We start from the raw sequence: 20,581 nt of genomic DNA, 5'->3' as shown, positions 1-20,581 counted from the left end.
TTTTCATCATTGCAATGTTTTATTTATACGGCTTTGAGTTTGATCTGTCCTGTCAGTTTTTTCATTAATTGAAGTATGAAGTGACATACGAGTACAAGTTACCTAAAATATACTGGGTTATGTATGTACAGCATCCTTGACCCAGCACTTCCTTGGGGCGCATCCACTGGCAACGCTAGGCAGAACATGGCAACACTCCGCTTCAACGTAACACAACAACAAAACCAATGAACATATTTATGTTGACTTGAACACCAGGAATAAATGAAGAATGAATCAGTACACTGGCTGATACTATATACAATGATGCACATACTCTGGCTTCAGAGAAAAGAATACCGAGTAAAATAAGTAAATTTGCATTTATTTGCCCATTTCACCACAAATGTATGAATAAAAACAACTGGGCAATAATTCTCAAAGTAAAAAATGAAATGGGAGAAAAGTACTCATCAGAAAAAGTCACAGGAAAACTATAAAAAATATAAATTAATGTCAAATTTGAGTGAGGAATGCAGGACTATATAAATACAATGATAATACTAACATTGTATGAAAATCTTGTCTCTATGGTATGACTAAGAATGACTTGTACATTAACTAAACTTTGATTTGCTCCTTTGATGATGCTGAATGCAGGAGTGAATGAAGCATTCCAGTGCATGCGCCACTAGCACGAGGCAAAATAATGACACCTGTACACTCTATAGCACCAATGTCACAATAACTTTATCCTCACAAGCCCCAATGCAGAAAATAGACAAGGTTTATTTTATATTCATTTAGAGTGTACTGAGTGAGACAGCATACACTCAGTACACTTTATGCATTTCAAAAACATAAAGGAATCCAAGATGCAATACATTAAAAAATAAAGGTGGAAATGCAAACACTTCCAGAAATACGTATAAAATCTTAAATCCATCAAAATGAGAATCGATAAAATCAATACAAATATTTGGAAGAGACAGAAATACAGAGTTGTAAAGCTGAAGATGCAAATTTTATATCAAGAAACAGTGGAGAGGAATTCAAAGTGACCCACTCCTAGCTATGATGTGTATGAACTGTTGTGACAAGATGTTAATAGAAGCACAAGTACAATACATGCGAATACACAGCAGGTAGTGGAGGGTCACAGCAGCTTAGGTCACAGCCTCCCTGACCTGACCTGACCCCCAGTGCTCATGGGCAGTCCAGGCTCAGGGCAAAGGTAATCCTATAATGGTTCCTTTTTTGTCACGTCCACTCCACAAATTTCATACACATCCATCTTTGGCTATGAATTACGAAGAAACACTTTTCCTTTCCATACCAGATTCGCCGTAAATTTCCTAATAAATATATCACAACCATCTCCTGTACAAGGCATTAGCAAACAACTGCTGTGTAATAAATATATGTCTATCTGTATATATAAGCAGCACTGCAGCATCATCCTTCTTGTATGTGTTCCTAAGTACATTAGCGTCACCGTCACCACACACCCTGGTAACTGTCACACTCCCGCTGCAGGCTGCTGACATTTCTCAAGAGGACAAGGAAGCTGGGGGAGTGATGGGGAAACATGGGGTACGCCTGGGGTGTGTTGTGAGTGCTGTAATAAAACATGCACACAAAACACACACACTAGGTTAATCATTTAGTGTGCACAGCTCAAAGAGTACAAGATCTACTAGCAAGTCTTGGGATGTGATGTGGCTGTGGCTGCTCCCAATATTACAACACAAGTTATACAAGTCCCTTCATGGTAACACTCACTCCCATGTTTAGTGCTTCCCTTCATTTCTAATCCTCGGAACTGCTTAGACTCAACAGAACAGAATTAAAAACAGGGACAAATACCAAACACAGTAAAGCAAGTACACATCAAGCGACTTGACTGACTGCTGACTGGCTATACACATCAAATGATCAACAGAAGTGAGATATGTACTGCTTTTTTGTTGTTGTTGTTAGGGATATTACATCTTTAAGGGAACATTTGTAACAAACTGTACTAACAAACTGTACAGTCTTCCCTCATCCTTGGAAAGCTCACCCATCTCACAGACACCAAGCAAGGGACACCTCACTCCCGACACACGTTACATTTCAAAACATCCCTTCTCTCGCTACCATCCACACTGCACTAGATGACCTTCACCTCAGCACACAGGGATGGACACCCATAAGCCCATACTCCTAAATGCCTCCTCTCTCTCATCAACACTACACTCAAGGCTGCAGATGATTAGTTGGGTCCCCACTGGTGTTCTTTCCCCTTGTATAAACTATCACTAGTATCATGAAAACACCCTGAAGTCCTCACTAGCTTCCACTAAAGCCTCTTCAAAGCAGCATTGATGAGGTGCTGAAGCCTTTACAAGTATGGACCACAATGCAAAGAGTAAGATAAGTTATATCACACTGACTTTTCATGTTCAGCTGGTTAATATAGTAACTTATAAGAGTATGTATGTATACTGCTTAAAGTGCGTTCAATGTCTGTATATATGGGTTATCAGTAGAGTGAATTTCAAGTCAGGATAGGCAGGTCAACGCTGACTCACTGCAGACGGTCATTCACACCCTCCTGCAACCATCTGTTCTTTGATGCAATGTTACGCTTGTCATGGACGCCACTCCGAGAACCAGCACCGACCACTTTCCCTCTCTCACTCTCCACGCTGGCCAGGAAAGTATCCATCCACTCCTCACTATCCACAAGAGTAGCCAGTTATAATGCTGTGGCAGATAAAAGACAACTCAAAGATGGATGGAGATAAAAACACTTGGATGACAAAATAAAGTTGCATGCATACTTGCTAGGTTCACCGATACCTCCACTCCCCCTCCACTCTTGCAAGACATTCCATAAACTGTCTTACAAACCACTCGCACTCACACTCACACTCACAGATGCCCACATGAGAGCAATGAGAGGGAAAGAAGAAAGGAGATGAGGAACTGAAGCATAACTAAAGTGGAGCTCAAAATTCACTGTTTTCCACACCACAGCAGAGGTTGAGACATAAGTCATGTCCAAGAAGGAGGCTGGCGGCCCTGTGTGGGTGTCAGCGGGACGGCAGCGAGGAGGACCAGCAACACCAGCACTCTGTCACATGTGGGACGCGCCTCTTACTTATTCCCGGGCCAGGTACTCCTCCCGCTCCTTCTGGTCCAGGTACCACACTGTGATGGCGTATCTGAGGGGAGAGCACAGATGGTTAATGATTTGCATACTCTACATCACACTACAAATGTTGGTAGATAAATGGCATATTAAAAACAAATTATAATAAATAATAATAATAATAGAAAATGATGGAGTAGTACTAACCATCACACTAGATATGTAATTAGATAAATGGAAAAAAAGAAAAAACTAATGGTAAAACTGTTAGAATATGATTACAAGTCCTCATTTGACTCATCTATTCTAATCAAACTATCACAATCAATAAACAATAAAGAAAAAAAAGATAAATTGATGCAAAGAAGGCTGATACAAAGCCAGAATATAAACAGACTATTCAGAAGGATATTCATATGAAATCTCCACCTACTCTTGGCTAAACTTACTACCCTAACCATTACATTATAGATGGAAACAGTATAATAAATAAAAGGTATCCAAATCAAACACTAATACAGATATCTAATGGAACAGATTACAGGCAAATGAAAAGATATACACACAGATTAGAAATACTACCGATAGGAGAAATATATGAATTATAGGACTGATAGATATAAGTAATTAGACATAAAAATATACAAATAAAGGAGATAAAATAAACTTAGAAAAGACAAAGAAATGGAAATAAGAGAAAAGCAAGTATACCGAAACTGACATGGACAATGAATAAAAGACCCTACAAATAGACAATACATAAAAAAAAAAAAATACTACAAACTAGGTAATTAGAAACAGATACAGCCCAGCTATTCCTTCTAAATCACTATGCCCTAAACACACACCTGACAATCTTGGCAGGCATGACCTCGTGTGGGTTACGCCTGTCTGACCAGAAGAATAGCATGCGGTCAAAGCAAGGGTCGATGGAAGCCATGGTGTTGATGCGGTTCTCAGGGTAGATTCTCAATACGCCACCGTCCTGGGGAAATAAATGTACAGTGTTATCCCTCGTAGTAGTAGTAGTAGTAGTAATAGTTCACGATCTTAAGCAGTAGTAACAGAAGTAGTAGTTACATTTTACATTACAAAGTATGATAAAAATTTAGGAGGACAGTTCTACCTCAATCAGATCACAAGACAAGTACAGTTAATTCCGAATAAATACAGTATACAGAAAGTCTTGCCATACAATTAAACATTACATTACTTGTATACGCTAACACTGTCACGGGTTCTCACACATTCACACACTATATACGCTAGCACGCACCCTGTCACGGCCTCTCGTACATTCACACACCCTATTATACTCAAGTACACCCTGCCAAGACCTCCCAGATAGGTGAACACAGATATACATAGAAACATAAATGGCACTGATAGGAAGGTAGATATACGGATTACGGACATGCGAACGACTTGAAAGTGTCACGAAAACTTATCTATTTAAACTTCTCATAACTTGTCTATTTAAACTTCTATATTAGCATCAACATTACCTCCGCATCCGTTCATTATCCTTCATTAAAACGAGACATTCCTAACTTGAACCACACACACACACACACACACACGAAAAAAAAACGCAAAAAAAAAAAAACATAATTGATACCAGCATTCTTAACTACCTCACGCAAACTCAAGTAATCACGAACTCCCAACCTCACTACCACTCCGACACCGAAAAACACCACAAACACCCCAAGTTCAGACACTATACCACTCCACAACCTTCCTAACCTCACACCATAACCTTCCTTAACACAAGATAACAGATAACCAATAACATCTAGAGATAAAAGTAAAGGTTAAAAGGGACAAAGGTTCAAAGTAACGCATTCTCATAGCATTCCTGACACTTGAGGTGCGAGGGAGAGTCACATAACCCATTAGATATGTTAAAATAGTGGGTTAAGAGGCAGGGCTTCCTTTGGCGTACGTGACTAGCTAATGCGGGCCCCGTCCAGAGCATAAGAGCGGCGGTACACTCGAGCACAGGTAGTGGGGGGAACCTGGCGCCAAATTCGAACTCTAGCTTTCCCTCTCCTTCGCTTATTTGTATCTGTTGCGGTTTCCTGTGTATTTTAAGGGTTTGAGGTTCTATTAGGACTGTTTTTAAAGATTACTATGGTGAACTGTTTGTTTTTCGTTACTTTACTCTTAATAACACAATTCCACCAAATCAAATTATTACTAACAAATTATTACTTTTCCCTGTTTTGAGAAGCTTCATTACCTCATAAGAATATCTTCAAAAGCTGCAACATGATTAGGCTGGTTCTCATTAGTGCTTTGTTCTTATGGATGCAAATTTACTTAACCATCACAAGAATTCTGAGTACTCTTGAGAATTATAGGTCTTAAAACGGAGGCAATTTAATAACTTATCAATTCTAGTACTTCTTTTTATTTCTGTAACATACATGGTTTTGATTAACAATGCTCTCTCTCCCTCTCAAGTTCACCTCACATTATGTACCATGACTTGCTATCAACACCAACAATCATTATCAGAGAAAGCATGCATGGCGTCACATCACACACACACACACACACACACACACACACACACACACACACACACACACACACACACACACACACACACACACACACACACACACACACAGTGAACTTAACACAAAACATTTTCCTAGTATGATATCAACCTTCTCGACATTTCCCTCTATCCATTACTTAAACCACCACCACCACCACCACCACCTTCCCCCTGAACTCTCATGAACTTTATTACTACTCAGGACTTCCCCACTCACTGCCCCCACCAACCCTCAACCCTCATCACCTCTAGCTAGGCAGGGCTTCCCTCACCCACTAAAGTAGATCAATTTCACTGACAGCCCGGGATATAAGAGTGAATTAAATGTTACTTGTTTGTATCTAGCGTTTTCATTTCATACCTTTTGTCTTTTCATTTTATTTCATTTCATTGTCAAATTTGAGAGAGAGAGAGAGAGAGAGAGAGAGAGAGAGAGAGAGAGAGAGAGAGAGAGAGAGAGAGAGAGAGAGAGAGAGAGAGAGAGAGAGAGAGAGAGAGAGAGAGAGAGAGAGAGAGAGAGAGAGAGAGAGAGAGAGAGAGAGAGAGAGAGACAGAGAGAGAGAGAGAGAGAGAGAGAGAGAGAGAGAGAGAGACAGAGAGAGAGAGAGAGAGAGAGAGAGAGAGAGAGAGAGAGAGAGAGAGAGAGAGAGAGAGAGAGAGAGACAGAGACAGAGACACAGAGAGAGAGAGAGAGAGAGAGACAGAGACACAGAGAGAAAGACAGAGACACAGAGAGAAAGACAGACACAGAGAGAGAGAGACAGAGATAGATATAAAAGGAAGATGGAAAGGAAAAAACTCAAGGAAAAACAAAAAGTCAAACAGGGAAAACCAAGATAAGAGAAGGAAGCTGAACAGTGGAACAAACACAGTAAAGGAAAAACCGACTGAAAAAGGCCAAACAAATGTGGTACTTAAAGCACAGCGAAAGAAAAAAGAGCAGTGAACAGGACAAAGAAAGGAAGATGGACACTTAAAAAAGAATGAAAGAAAGGGGAAACAAAGTGGTGCTTAAAACAGAGAAAGAAGAGAAAATAATGATCAGGATCGAGAAAGGAAGATGGATGGACAAAAAAATAAATAAAATAAAAAAAAAAGGGAAAAACTGTTGATCACCCACTGATCGAAAACATACAAAAAATTACAAAGCAATAATGAGGCGACACAGGTCAGGCAGACACTTACATTAGGGGTCCAATTCTTGTTGAGATAGTAGATAGCGGTGATGCATCTGCCGTCACCATTGGGATTGTCGACGTGCTTGACATAGTGCGTGTCAAAGCCAGGATAACACGCCACCATGGCCTGTCGAGGGAAGATGAAAGGCAGGTGAGATACAGGACAGTGACAGACGAGCATTACTACTACAGAAAAGGAGAATATAGATGAATAACAATTAATACAAGTGGGATAGTATACAAGATGGTGATGGTGATGGACAAGTGAAGAAAAAAAAAAGCGGGGAATATGAATGAAGGAACAGAGAAATAAATAAATACAAATGGAATATCCGAGACATACAAAGAGAATATATACAAGAATATGAACGAAGAGAGAGAGAGAGAGAGAGAGAGAGAGAGAGAGAGAGAGAGAGAGAGAGAGAGAGAGAGAGAGAGAGAGAGAGAGAGACTATTTCTTCTAAGACAAGTAAAAGCAAGCAAGCAAGATATGACCTAATATTTCTGAAAGGTCAAGAGTTAGCTGTAGGTTACTGCATGAGGTTTTTCCCCCACACACAGACACACACAGAACAAGTACTGATGTGGAGTGAGAGGCAACAGAGGCAGCAGAGGCAAAGAACATGCAGCTACTGAATAAAAACTGCACTTAATAACCAAAGAAGTGAAGCTCTAACCATGAGAAATAAACACCCACCCATATACATCAACTAAAAAAATTGACATATAAGAAGGAAGAGAAGAGAGAGAGAGAGGGGCTGGACTTCACCAAATGAGTGTAGCTCTATCCATGTGCAATACAAAAATAAGATAAACACACACATCCATACATAAATTTGCTAAAGAATGGACGCAGAGAGAGCGGGAGAGGAAGGCTGGATATGTAAGACGAAAAGCCCAGGTAAGGAAGCATAAATTAATATAGATCCCGGACACTCAATACAAACAACAGACCTCTTTCAAACACACACACACACATACTACACTCACCCTAGTTCTCCAGGTAATGTTGTACTGGGCCAGCTCGCCGGCATCATAGTGCTTATTGGCTTTTGCGATGATTGAATCCACCACATTGACCAGCTGACCGATAGAGGAACAATGAGGCTCATCCCCAGTCACCCAGGTTATCTTGTCCCCTCTTATCTTGCCCCTCGCCTGGTCCTGCACATTCTGAGACACAACCTGGCCCGCCTGCATCACGCCCAGAGAGTGTAGGGTCCGCACCTCATCCAGAATGCGGTCTGCTCGCTCCTCACCTTAAATTGGAAGGGAAAAGTGGTTAGTTAGGTGTTGCTCTAGGGTTTTCATGGTGGTGCTTTGTTTTAGTCAGGAAGTTTGAAATAGAAGAGAATCCTAGTTGTTAGGTATTGTAGTGTTTTCATGGTGGTGGTTTATTATGGTTAGGTTAAGTTTGGTTAGGTAGTTTAAAATGGAAGAGGATTGTAGTTAGGTACACTTCTGGGATTTTTACAGTGGTGGTTTGTTATGGTGGATACTGATAAGGTTAGGTTAAGTTAGGTTAGGTTAGGTTAGGTGATTTAGAATGGAAGAGAAAAGTGGCTAGCTATGGTTCCAAGATTTTTTTATGATGGTGGTTTGTTGTACTAATGGATATAGATGAGGGTTAAAAAAGTGGATATAGATGAAGATTAGTTACAAAGATAATTGAGGTTAAATACTATTCCAGGATTTTTACAGTTATAGTGGATACAAATCAGGTAGTTTTAGGTAATAGTTAAGACGAATATGGGAGAAAACAAGAGAAAACATGATTAAGTCACATTTCTTGGGTGGCTGTTTGACATGTTAGTTAAAGTTTGGGTAGTTTTAAGTAAGTATCGGCTGACCACTCCTAATATGAAAGAAGAGGTTAGGTATGGTTTGTCAGGTTAGGTTAGGTTTCTAGGCTGGATTCTTGTATGTGTGTGAAAGTACTGTGCTAGCTGTATGGTTGCGTTGAGTAAAATTTTTGCATATTCTGAAAACACAAGAATGGTTAGGTAAGATTTCTACAATAATTACACAAGGAAGCAAAAGAAGGGCAAAGGAAGTGATGCCAGCTGAGTTATTGGTACAAGAGGAGTTTAAGAGATGCAGTGGTCGTAAGGCAGCAGCTGTCTTGAGGGTTGCACAAATTTGCCCACTCCATTCTTAGCCACACAAGCCCAAAATGCAAATGAGGTGGGTTACATAAATAAGTGAAGAGACTGCATAAGAGACTACTGAGAGAGAGAGAGAGAGAGCTAACATTCAGTACAGATGGTGACAATGTTACTTGATTTAATGTTCCTCACATGCTCTGAATGATGTGGTGTGGGTTAGATAATGAGCCGAGAGCAGGAATAAAGGCAAGTTACTCAACAAGAAAGGCAGAAATCACAAGTCTTCCCCTCTACTGTCCAACACACTTATGGAATACCCTTCTGTAGTAATATAGTCCAGTGGTAATAATACAGAGCCTCAGATAGGAATAATTAATAAACACAATATAATATGTAGTAATATAGTCCAGTAGTGATAATATAGAGCCTCAGATAGGAATAATTAACAGACACAGAATATAGATGCTGTACAGTCAAGTTGTAATAATATGGACCCTCAGATAAGAATATGTATACATTTCAAAACACCTTGCTAAAAATACTAACCTAATAAGCTTCATGAATACTAAAAATTGTAATTCAAATGACAAAAAAAATGACTTGAATTGAACACGTCCATCTACAATAGTTTATTTATAGAAGTGGCATTGTTTTTCATACCATTTTTCTTTTTTTTTTACCACTATTTAAGATCAAACAAGGTACAATTAGAAAAAAATGGAACAGAAAGCTTAAACAATGAGTCTTTCCTTTAATAAAAATGAATAGGAAATAAATAAGAAAAAATGGAACAAAACAAACAAAAACAAAAAAAATAAGAAAAAATTGGACCAAATCTAAACCGAGTCTTTCCTTTCATAAAAAAAAAATAAGAAATAAGAAAAAATGGAACAAAACTTAAACAAACAATAAGTCTTTCTTTTCATAAATAAATAAATAAATAAATCAGAAAAAAATTGGGACAAAAACAAGCAATGAGTCTTTCCTTCCATAAAAAAAAATAAATAAATAAATAAATGAAAAGAAAAAAAAACAACAAATCTTTCCCTAAATAAAAAAAAAAGATAAGAAAAAAGAAAAATGAATAATGATCAAATCTCTTCCTAATAATTCCTCTACCCTCCCTCAGACCCTTGAAACACACACACACACACACACACACAAAAAAAAAAAAAAAAAAAAAAAAGAATAAACACAAGACCACAACCTTTCCTTCCACCACCACCACCAAACTCAATCCTACCAGCACCATCAATACAAACACAAAGGACGTCCAAACAGCAACAATTGAAGCAAGAGGAGCCCTGCACTGTACATTCAGAAGGGACAGGGGACAGTAGAGGACCCTTGGCTAAAATGACCTTGTGGATGAGAGGGAGAGAGGGAGTGGGTGTGTGTGGGAGGCGGAGGGCAGACTAGGTTAAATGCATGACCTTGAAGAGGGTAGCAGGGGTGGGGGGATGAGGGAGAGGAAAAAAAGATGTGTTGTTACATGACTGTGTGTAATTTGTTTTTTCCATTAGAGAGAGAGAGAGAGAGAGAGAGAGAGAGAGAGAGAGAGAGAGAGAGAGAGAGAGAGAGAGAGAGAGAGAGAGAGAGAGAGAGAGAGAGAGAGAGAGAGAGAGAGAGAGAGAGAGAGAGAGAGAGAGAAGACTGAAAAGAGAGAGAGAGAGAGAGAGAGAGAGAGAGAGAGAGAGAGAGAGAGAGAGAGAGAGAGAGAGAGAGAGAGAGAGAGAGAGAGAGAAACATACCACCCAACATACAAAATAAAGACCAACTTAGCTATATCAGCAAAACTCACATCTCATCTGAAAAACAAAAAAAACAAACATACCTAACTAAACACAACCACAACCTAACCAACAAACACACAAAACCCCACCACACAACAACTCTAACCCTAAAATTCTCCTTCTCTAAAACAAGTGATGCTGAGATACTAAAATAAACCATAAAACCATCAAATAATCAATTCCTTAACCACAACAAACCTCAAAATACAAAAGTGACACAAATACACAACTTACAATGAATCTATGAAGGTAATCCGTTCCATCTCGCGAGTCGGTCTGTGTTGCTAAGAACCCAAGAACCACCAAGTTGCCAAACCCCCTAATCTGGGCCCCTGGCTGCACCACTTGAGGATGAGAGGAACCACTTCTAGGCACAGCAATGCAAGTAAAGGGTGTGCAGGTGTGTCTGGGGGTGTGCTTAGGTGTGTTAGCTAACTAGTGCGTGGGAGGGATAAACTGCCAAGTGTCTGAGTGAAGGAATATTGTGAAGTGTATAAAGGAGTGTGTGTGTGTGTGTGTGTGTGTGTGTGTGTGTGTGTGTGTGTGTGTGTGTGTGTGTGTGTGTGTGTTAGTAGTAGTAGTAGTAGTAGTAGTAGTAGTAGTAGTAGTAGTAGTAGTAGTAGTAGTAGTAGTAGTAGTAGTAGTAGTAGTAGTGAGCCATCTGCTGTCTAACCCTCTCTTACTATCGTTTACTTTCATAACACTTGACCCCTTCCTGTCTAAGATTATCCTTTCCTTTCCTACGCTTCCCTCTCCTCCTCCTCCTCCTCTTTCACCACACACAGCAAATCCTAACTTTCTGCATCACTCACTCAATTCCTTTCCTACTCACTTGATAAAAAATTTTCCTGAAATATAACCTCAATTCTACAGCTTTCCCACCTTTCCTTTTTTTTTTTCTCTCTCTCTCTCTCTGGCTCTCTCATTCAGTCACACTTCAAACCAAACTCCTTATTTACATTGCATTCCCTGACCTTCACTCATAATCGACTTGAAGAGATCTTGCATACTCAACCAGCAGCTTAACACATCACAATTCCCCATCACACATCAAGCATTACCTCAACAACTCTTGACATCAACCAATATACCTTCAAACGTTTGAGCTTCCATGTCCTGTCTGAACTCTACACACGTATCAACATCATACTTTATCTAGTGTCTATTCTCTTATCAACCTGAAGAGCCTGCGTCAATGTTGTGAAGTGTTGATTTAGGATGACGTACACATGGATAAATTCTTGTATCTTTAATGTGTGTGTGTGTGTGTGTGTGTGTGTGTGTGTGTGTGTGTGTGTGTGTGTGTGTGTGTGTGTGTGTGTGTGTGTGTGTGTGTGCATGCATAATCTTGGTAGCTAGTCTTGTTTTCTTTCTATTATACTGTGATGATATACCAATTAGTTTTACGTTTCAATATATCCATCTATTTGCCTGTGTGTGTGTGTGTGTGTGTGTGTGTGTGTGTGTGTGTGTGTGTGTGTGTGTGTGTGTGTGTGTGTGTGTGTGTGTGTGTGTGTGTGTGTGTGTCAATCTGTCATCACCTCAGACACCTCACACACACCACTAACCAACAAGATTGTGCCAGGGAAGAGTACAAGCAGCATTCACATCACACACAAACACCATGTGACAAATGACAACCACACAAATTTTTGCAAGAGTTCACCCCATGAATATCTCTGCAGAAATAAATAGCACCCAATAAGAACAAAAATAGGACTTTTGTGTTAGGTCAGTGAACCACGAAAGGGGGTGGTGTACATACTTCAACATCTACTATAACGATCTACACATTCCTTATTAATGTATAGCTTTTCGTGTTGTTTTAATTTGATCCTTACATACTTTACTAAACTCTGTTGAATATAAAAATCACCTTTACCATTAGTTTCTTCATTCCTACCATTAATTAGGTATGAATTAGGTATCAGTATTCAGAGTCAAGATAGGAAGAGACTGGTAATAATAAGCCAACTCTGATCAAACTACAAGTAAATATTTTTTTTGTCATATATATGCACGACAGAGAGAGAGAGAGAGAGAGAGAGAGAGAGAGAGAGAGAGAGAGAGAGAGAGAAAGCATCCTTACTTGATACTGTATAAAAGTTACCAATTAGGAGAAATGGAAAAATGAAAGAAAATAAGAATGGCAGAATGAAAAATAAAGAGTGCCATTTACCATAAAAGTAATAATGACACAAATGAAACATAAGAAATTAAAATAAGAAAGATATTGATGAATTAAATAGAAACAAGCACTGAAATAAGATAAAATTGAAGCAAGAACAAAAAAAAAGGTTGAAATACAGAAAAAAGTATATACATAGAAGAAACTAAAAATATACAAAAGTAGACATATACATATATAACAGAACAACATCAGAAACAAACTTCCTGTCCAACCCCTTCATTTATCTTACCCTTCTCTATAAAAAAACTAGAAAATCAGAAAAACATAAGCAGCGACGGTACACACCACATAACACCACACACCACCACAAGGGACAGCATGAAAAGTCATCCAGCATCCTCACCCAGACTGCATTCTCACCACCATAAAGCCACCACCCATTATGACATCACCAGCTAATTCTGCCCACCCATGATATTGCCTCACACACCCAAGGTCACCACCACCACTACCACAGGAAGTTACCGTGACAATCGTTTGTTGCGTAGGGTGTTGGGCTTCAGTGTACGCCAGATGGACGGGTAAGGAAAACAAACGCAGCAATCAGAGCACATGCAGAATGAAAACAAACACTTTTGAAGGCCGCAGCTGATGTGGGTGGGCACGAACATACACACTCGCAAGGCTTTCACTCTTTCATGCGTCTTATAGCTAATTCTACTTTCGCATATTTGTGGGGGAATTATTTTAGCCTTATTCTTTGGTGTAAATAATATAAATTCTGGATTATCTATTTCTAACTGCTTTAGGAATTATGTGCAAAAAGGCTGAAACAACTATTTCTTTTATTCTAACAAATATAACTGCTAGTAGTGTACCACTTCCTAAAACATCCTTCTACATGTAATAAAAAATGTTCTCATGTATTAGAGTAATTTCACAACCATCTAATGCAAGTGTTCTCAATCTGGAGTTTGCAAAAGCCCACGGGTTCACAAGATATCCAGGGGTACTTTGACGGCTGATCTAATAATACCCTTTGCAGTACCATTACATATTGAATGTCAGTCACTAAATTAACATTATTTGATGTCAGCTTACTGGGGGTTCGGGTAGATTGTCTTGTAACTCGGGAACCTTAACGTAGAAAGGGTTGAGAACTGATCTAATGCATACAAATGAAGTAAACAGCACATGACAACACCAAACAAACACTTCCACATTTATAACTTTCCTAAAACACCCTAAAACACTTGATATATTCACTATCACACTCAAATGAACTAGACAAACATGTACAGTCACAACACTTCCAGGAAAGCTAAATGCCACCGGTCAAACACTAAGCACACCAACCCGGCCCAGCCCACACTTCACCATGATCTACTAGAAGCTAACTTACACTCAAGTAAATGTCCAGAATTAAACAAAAAAAATAAGGTTTGGTAATGTTGATGTCATTTGTTGAGTCTACTTGTATATCATTTAAGGGATGTAGTTATATAATTAGTATTTAAAGGGAACCACTTACCAAAATATTATTGAATGAAGGACTTAACCAATTGGTGACGAGTTATTTCATTTACTGAGATAAGAGAAATAAAGAGAAACAGAGTAAATCATAAACACCATAAGATAAAAACTATGAAAAGAAAAAAACTGAAAACTTAAATTACGTACAAAACTATAAACCTTAACACTCACCGAGAAAGTTGTCAACCACACAGACTCCAAACTCGTTGAGATCCTTCGTAACATCAAGCAGGACATTGGTGAACCACTCTTCACTGAAGCCACTTTCCTCCAGGGACACAGAGTCTAAGGATTCTTGGACATTGTAGAGGGGGGGCGTCTTGGGTACTTGGGCCTCCAGGGGGTGGCTGGAGTCTATGGGGGTGCTGAGGTCTGGCATATGGGATTTCCTTCTCCCCCTTCCTTGTCCACCATTACCCTGAAATTGCATCTCGTTATGACTCAAGGCTGCAGCTGCTTGAGTGCCTGCGACCTCTTCCAGCACACCCTTGTCAAAGCAAAAATTAGTCTCAGTCTCTTGTTTAGTCTTTTTACTCCGTTTCTTATGCTTTTGGCCATTTTTGTTCTTTGAGGTGTCCCCAGTATTCCCCCCAGTGTCCTTAGAGATACAGAGCGGCTTGTGCTGACTCCAGTGCTTTCTTTGGTGGTTCTCATCGCAGTACCAGATCATCTTGCACACACCACATGTCTTCAACTGATCACCCACGGCACCACACTGCCCACATACCTTCTTTCTCGACCCAGTGCTCATTCTTCTGGCGGCGGCACACAGGACAGGGGCGGGATCACTCGCAAAACCAAAGTGTTCTCCGGACAAAGCCGACATTACACAGCAGAGAGGAACTGTGTGCCTCTTCAGATCCTCCACCTCTTTGCCAGAGTTTTTGTCTCTCTCCCTCTCAAACTCGCCTTATCTCAGCCTCTTACACCACTGCACCAGTCAGTGTCTCTCTTACTCAAGCCGAAATGACAGTTCTGGGTTGAGTGTCGTAACTGTATTGCCTCGTCAGCCATATAGTACAAGAGAACAGACGGGGCTCGCAAGTCGCCGTCACCTCGCCCCGCTTTGCCGTGCCCCCAGTCTGTGTGCAACTCAGCCCCTGGTATGCACTCTGGCCGCTCTCTGATAAGCTTGGCAGCAGAGTGAGGACACCTTGGTCGTGCTGGGCCTTGTGTGTCTCGATCTCAGCTGTTGCCCGACTACCTGTGATATTCCTCGGTCACGTATAGCAAATAATGTTTCTCCTGATCTTCTCAACTCTGCGCCATCTTCCCCGAGCCAAATGATAAACCACCATCAAACTAAGCCTCTGTCTACTACCATACACTAGTGAATTATATAATAAGTGCGGGAATAATGTGGGTGTAATGATGCATGTAGCAACTCAAAGACAGTTGCCAGTTGTGCATATCTCCGAAGGGCAATGGAGGTAACTTTGAAACGGGAATACAGAGAGAGATATACGGTTCTGGTGTCTATGGGGTAATAGCCTCACTGATAGGGCTTGTTTGCAGTAGATAATGGCAGCCTGTATCACTTAAGGTATGGTAATATCAGTAAAAGTAGGAAAATTAGGTTATCAACAGTAAAGTGGAAACGTGGAAACTCATGGAGAGGGAGAGGAAGAGGAGAGGAAGAACGGGGGGAGGTGAGAGGAGGGTAAAGAGTGATACTACTACTACTATTACTACTACTACTACTACTACTACTACTACTACTATTGTTGCTGGTTCTCTTCTTGGTATTGATGAAAGAAACGAGTAAGTGATAGAGGGGCTGCATATTTCCACGAACACCATGACAAGGAGAAGGAAAGAATTTTTTTATTGTTATTGTATGATTATGTTCTTAGTTGCATTATCTTGTTAGGTGCTAAACTCGTATTCTCTCTCTCTCTCTCTCTCTCTCTCTCTCTCTCTCTCTCTCTCTCTCTCTCTCTCTCGATAAGAGGTCATTCACCATGTAAATACATATCAGAAACGTTAATTAGATAATTGATGATATGGAAGTAGTAGTAGTAGTAGTAGTAGTAGTAGTAGTTTTAATGATAGTGATAACAACAACAACAACAACAACAATAACTAACGTAAATACTTAGATAATTAACACTCATTAACTAAGTAAATAAGTATCAAATAAATGAGAGAGAGAGAGAGAGAGAGAGAGAGAGAGAGAGAGAGAGAGAGAGAGAGAGAGAGAGAGAGAGAGAGAGAGAGAGAGAGATTGCAATATTCTATCCTAATGTCTCCTACCTCACTTAATCCACACGTAACACTGACAAGTAATTTTTCCATCATACTAATCCATTGAGAGCAAAGACTAGAGGAGGAGGAGGAGGAGGAGGAGGACGACGACGACGACGAAATATTGAAAGGAGAAACGTGCGGCTTCTCACCTCTAAAATTAATAATAAAAATATCAGATTGCAAAACTATCATAATCCAACACCTTTCTCAATAAGTGGAAGGTAATGATGGAATGTTCCCGTGAGTCAATATGTAGTGCGATGTGGAAAGAACTGTCGTATGGTAAGGAAGACGTGAAACAGTTAAAAGCTTTGTTGTTAGGTTAGGTTAGGTTACGGAAACAATACTAGATAACAGTTGTCTTGATTAATGGAAAAAAAATAGCAAAGAAAAAAAATAGAACAATTGCCTCACTGAAGGAAGTAAATAAAGATAAACGAATAAAACAAACATCGAATGAATGAAAACAGGAAGACAAGATTGCCACTGCGAGAAAAAATCAGAATAAAAAAAGTAATAATAATTGAGGAAATATAACCACAAAATAACAACTCTCTAAAAGAAGAAGAAGAAGAAGAAGAAGAAGAAGAAGAAGAAGAAGAAGAAGAAGAAGAAAAAAAAATAAAGGGAAGAAAAAAATACGTCAAACTTTACTCAGACTCATTAAGATTACAAAGAACAATACTACGAATCATGCAATCATCACTTCACCTTCACCCCCAACCCCACCTCACCCCTCGCCACCTCCTCACCACCCCCTCACCACCTCAGCTTCTCCGTTATCCTCGACATCGCCGCCATTGCCGTGATAGAAACCCTCACGAGCGCCAACCAACCTCTCACCCCTCATCCCCGCTGCACCCTCCCCCAAAGCGCACGCGCCACCCTTCTCCCCGTCCTACTCGGCCTCTCCTCCCTGGTTGTGCGTCCCCTGCCCTCCCTAGCCTTATCACCTTTGCAATTCCTATGCTGCAGGGTGACCGGGCACGTAAGCCACCAAAGTGTTGATGAGAGGAATCACAAACGTTTGAGTGATGAAGTAAACAATATTTGGCGCCATGCAGATGCGCTGGGGAAGCGAAAGCAAGGGGCAAGGAGGACTGGTTTAAAGTTTCTGTAGTGTGCATTTGCTTTTGTGTGTGTGTGTGTGTGTGTAGTTGGGGGTGGTTATGGGGGAAGGGATGGGGAAGGAAGGTATATACAAGTGCTGCACTCTTCCTATGGCCTACGTGCCGTATTGCTTGTATGATGAACGATAATGCTTCAGGCGTGTTCCTCTCCCAAGGTTCAGAGACTACTTCTGCTATCTGTCTGCCTCTATCTTTGGCTGCCCTCCCTCCCCTCCTCCTTCTCCTCCTCCAACTCCTCCTCTCTTGACTCATATTGCTTAAGATGTAAGAGGTGTAGTAAAGAGACGATTTAAATGGGATCTCAGACTGATTCACTTTTTTTTTTTTTTTTGTGGCGTTGATGTAAGAAGGGTTATTAACTAATGGTGCAAACTCTCTTCTCCTTAACTTTGGTTGTTTTAAAGGGTAGAGATGCTATTTGAATGGGATCAAAGACTAAATCATTTTTTTTTTTTTTTTTTTGTCTAGTAGTTTTGACGTAAGAATTTGTTTTTTTTTGGAGTGATTAAAAATGTACAGAATCGATTAAATAAGATCTGAGACGATTTAAGTAAGATTGAATACTTATACGCTTTTTAACAGCTTAAATATATATATATATATATATATATATATATATATATATATATATATATATATATATATATATATATATATATATATATATATATATATATATATATATATATAATGTTATTGAAGGGAGCACATCCTCTTCTCTTTTTCTGAATGGTTTAAAGGTAAAACGGATGATTTAAATATAGCCTGATTTGCTTTTGGTAGCTTTGACATTAAAAAAAAAAAAATAGAAAAGCGTTATCATTGGCGGTACATACTCTTGTTTTGAATTCTGATTGGTTAATTTAATATGTAAAAGGAGATGCGGGTGAGGTAAAGACGATGCAGATGTGTAATAAATTAGCTGCCTTCCTCTAGTTAGGGTGTTTAGTGGTATACAAGTGTGATGGAAGAAAAAATACAGAAAATCAAATTAAAAATAGAAGACAACTCATGAAGACCTCAAGACAGACGGGATCTATACTTAATTTTCCTTCCTCAATAAAGAAAAAAATATCAGACTAACAACGATTTTTCCTAACTAAGCCAGATTTTTCTAGAGTTAATTGATTGTTGTAGAAATGGATTGAATTAAGAAAGCTAGTATTGGTGAAAAAAAAAGACCCCTTCATCTAAATTCTTAGATTTAAGCGATGGATATACAACAGGTGATTTCAACGAGGTAGAGAGAAAAGCACATCACTCTTCGCACTGTTTCAACCATTATTATTATCATCAGCTGTGTTAGTATTGGTGAAACAGACTTCTCTGCACTTCAGTGGTTACCGTTAAATGATTGTTACGTACATAATAAGTGATCTCAACGAAGTAAAAAGAAAAGCAACATCACTACTTCCGTTTGTTTAATAATCATCATTGACTCAAATAAGAGATACCTTTGATAAATATTTAACTGATAGGCGAATATTTATCTACCTGCAGCTTTCTAGACACATATATTTGTACTACAATCTCTCACAGCGTTAAAATCAAAATAAATGCACGAATAAATAAAGTGAAATGACTCTTGATCTCATTGTTTGTCTGTGTTTATGTATCTATTATATTAATTTATCTATTCATTCATTACAGAGCTACGATAATTAATAGAAAATATCAATAGCAGTGGAAAAAGAAGTGAAAGAAAAATATAGTAAACAACAAATTTCACCGCGATTTGCAACATTACTACTTTGAAGGAACTAAACTAACACTCAAAACTGCCCTTGCATTTTTTATCTGTCTGTCCACGGCGCTGACAACAACCAAAGCCTCTTCCTGCATCAGTTCCGCGCTATATGACCTCGTTACTGCGGCGCCGAAATACCAATCAATCAATTAACCCATAGCTATGCCGCCCACGTAAACTAGAGCGACGGTCAGCTCGTCATATTGGTCTTAGGCTGAGGAGGAAGGAAGGGTGGGCGGAATTTTCAGTCTTAGTGAGGGTATATACAGTATCTATCCTGCGCTGTTTCTCTCTTCTACTTTTTGTTTTCTTCAATTATAGATGATTTCTTATGGAGTTTTTTTTTTTATAATTGTTAGAGCTTGTGAGATTGTCAGTAGATTACGTTTTTCTGGTTGATAATTTGATTTGATTCGTTTATTCAGTTAAACTGTTAAAAAGTAGATGAAAACTGAGACAGGACTGACGTACGCTTGCGAGGCTAAATCCTTGTTAAACCACTGCAGTCACAAATTACCCCTGGAATATTATAAACACTCCTCAAAATCCCACAGAAACATCTATATAGACCTTGTTAAACGCTAAGAACAAACCGCCAGAGTGTTTACGAATAAAGACCCTTTAAACAAAGAAGCAACCAGCAAAAAGACTCCGCCTCGTGATAAAACAATCTTCCCTACCACGTTTCTCTCTCGCTCTCATTGCTAATCCTTACCAATGCGCCGCCACGCCTCGCACACCTGAAAACACTCATACTAATGACTCCAACTACACTGCTATGCACCGTAGCACTAATAGACTCCTATACGCTGCACTACTCATACACAAAACACTCCATTATTTCCCTTCAACGTTCCTCTTTCGTTTTTTCTCATTCATTAGCTCGCCATTAAAGAAAACGAAGAGAGAACGGAGAAAACCTAGTATGGGAGGTTTGCTTAATATCTTCTTGGCTGGGTTAGATGATTTATATTCCCAGATCACTTCTAATATGAATCTATTTTAACTCCGGACTGTCAGGTGGACATAAGGGAGG

The 20,581-nt window shown here is 39.4% G+C and overlaps 1 protein-coding gene across 2 annotated transcripts in view; it reads right to left on the bottom strand.

Annotated features, from left to right (window-relative positions):
• The window catches only part of LOC123501917 (egl nine homolog 1-like), a 27,281-nt gene continuing 6,700 nt past the window's right edge, over positions 1-20,581 (bottom strand). Inside the window, exons 2-6 of one of the 2 annotated variants that reach the window (XM_045251000.1) lie at positions 14,593-14,839; positions 7,850-8,118; positions 6,867-6,986; positions 3,964-4,100; positions 1-3,188 (exon numbers count right to left, since the gene is read on the bottom strand). In XM_045251000.1, the coding sequence (XP_045106935.1) occupies positions 3,125-3,188; positions 3,964-4,100; positions 6,867-6,986; positions 7,850-8,118; positions 14,593-14,839 (837 nt within the window). In that variant the 3' untranslated portion in view covers positions 1-3,124. Of the gene's footprint in view, positions 3,189-3,963; positions 4,101-6,866; positions 6,987-7,849; positions 8,119-14,592; positions 15,907-20,581 lie in introns of those variants that run through there. The other variant, XM_045251001.1, reaches the window with a different exon arrangement.

Source organism: Portunus trituberculatus, chromosome 10, assembly GCF_017591435.1.
Source record: "Portunus trituberculatus isolate SZX2019 chromosome 10, ASM1759143v1, whole genome shotgun sequence".
Lineage (NCBI taxonomy): Eukaryota > Metazoa > Arthropoda > Malacostraca > Decapoda > Portunidae > Portunus > Portunus trituberculatus.
The sequence above is the reverse complement of the archived record's forward strand: the minus strand, read 5'-3'. Positions and strand labels throughout refer to the sequence as shown.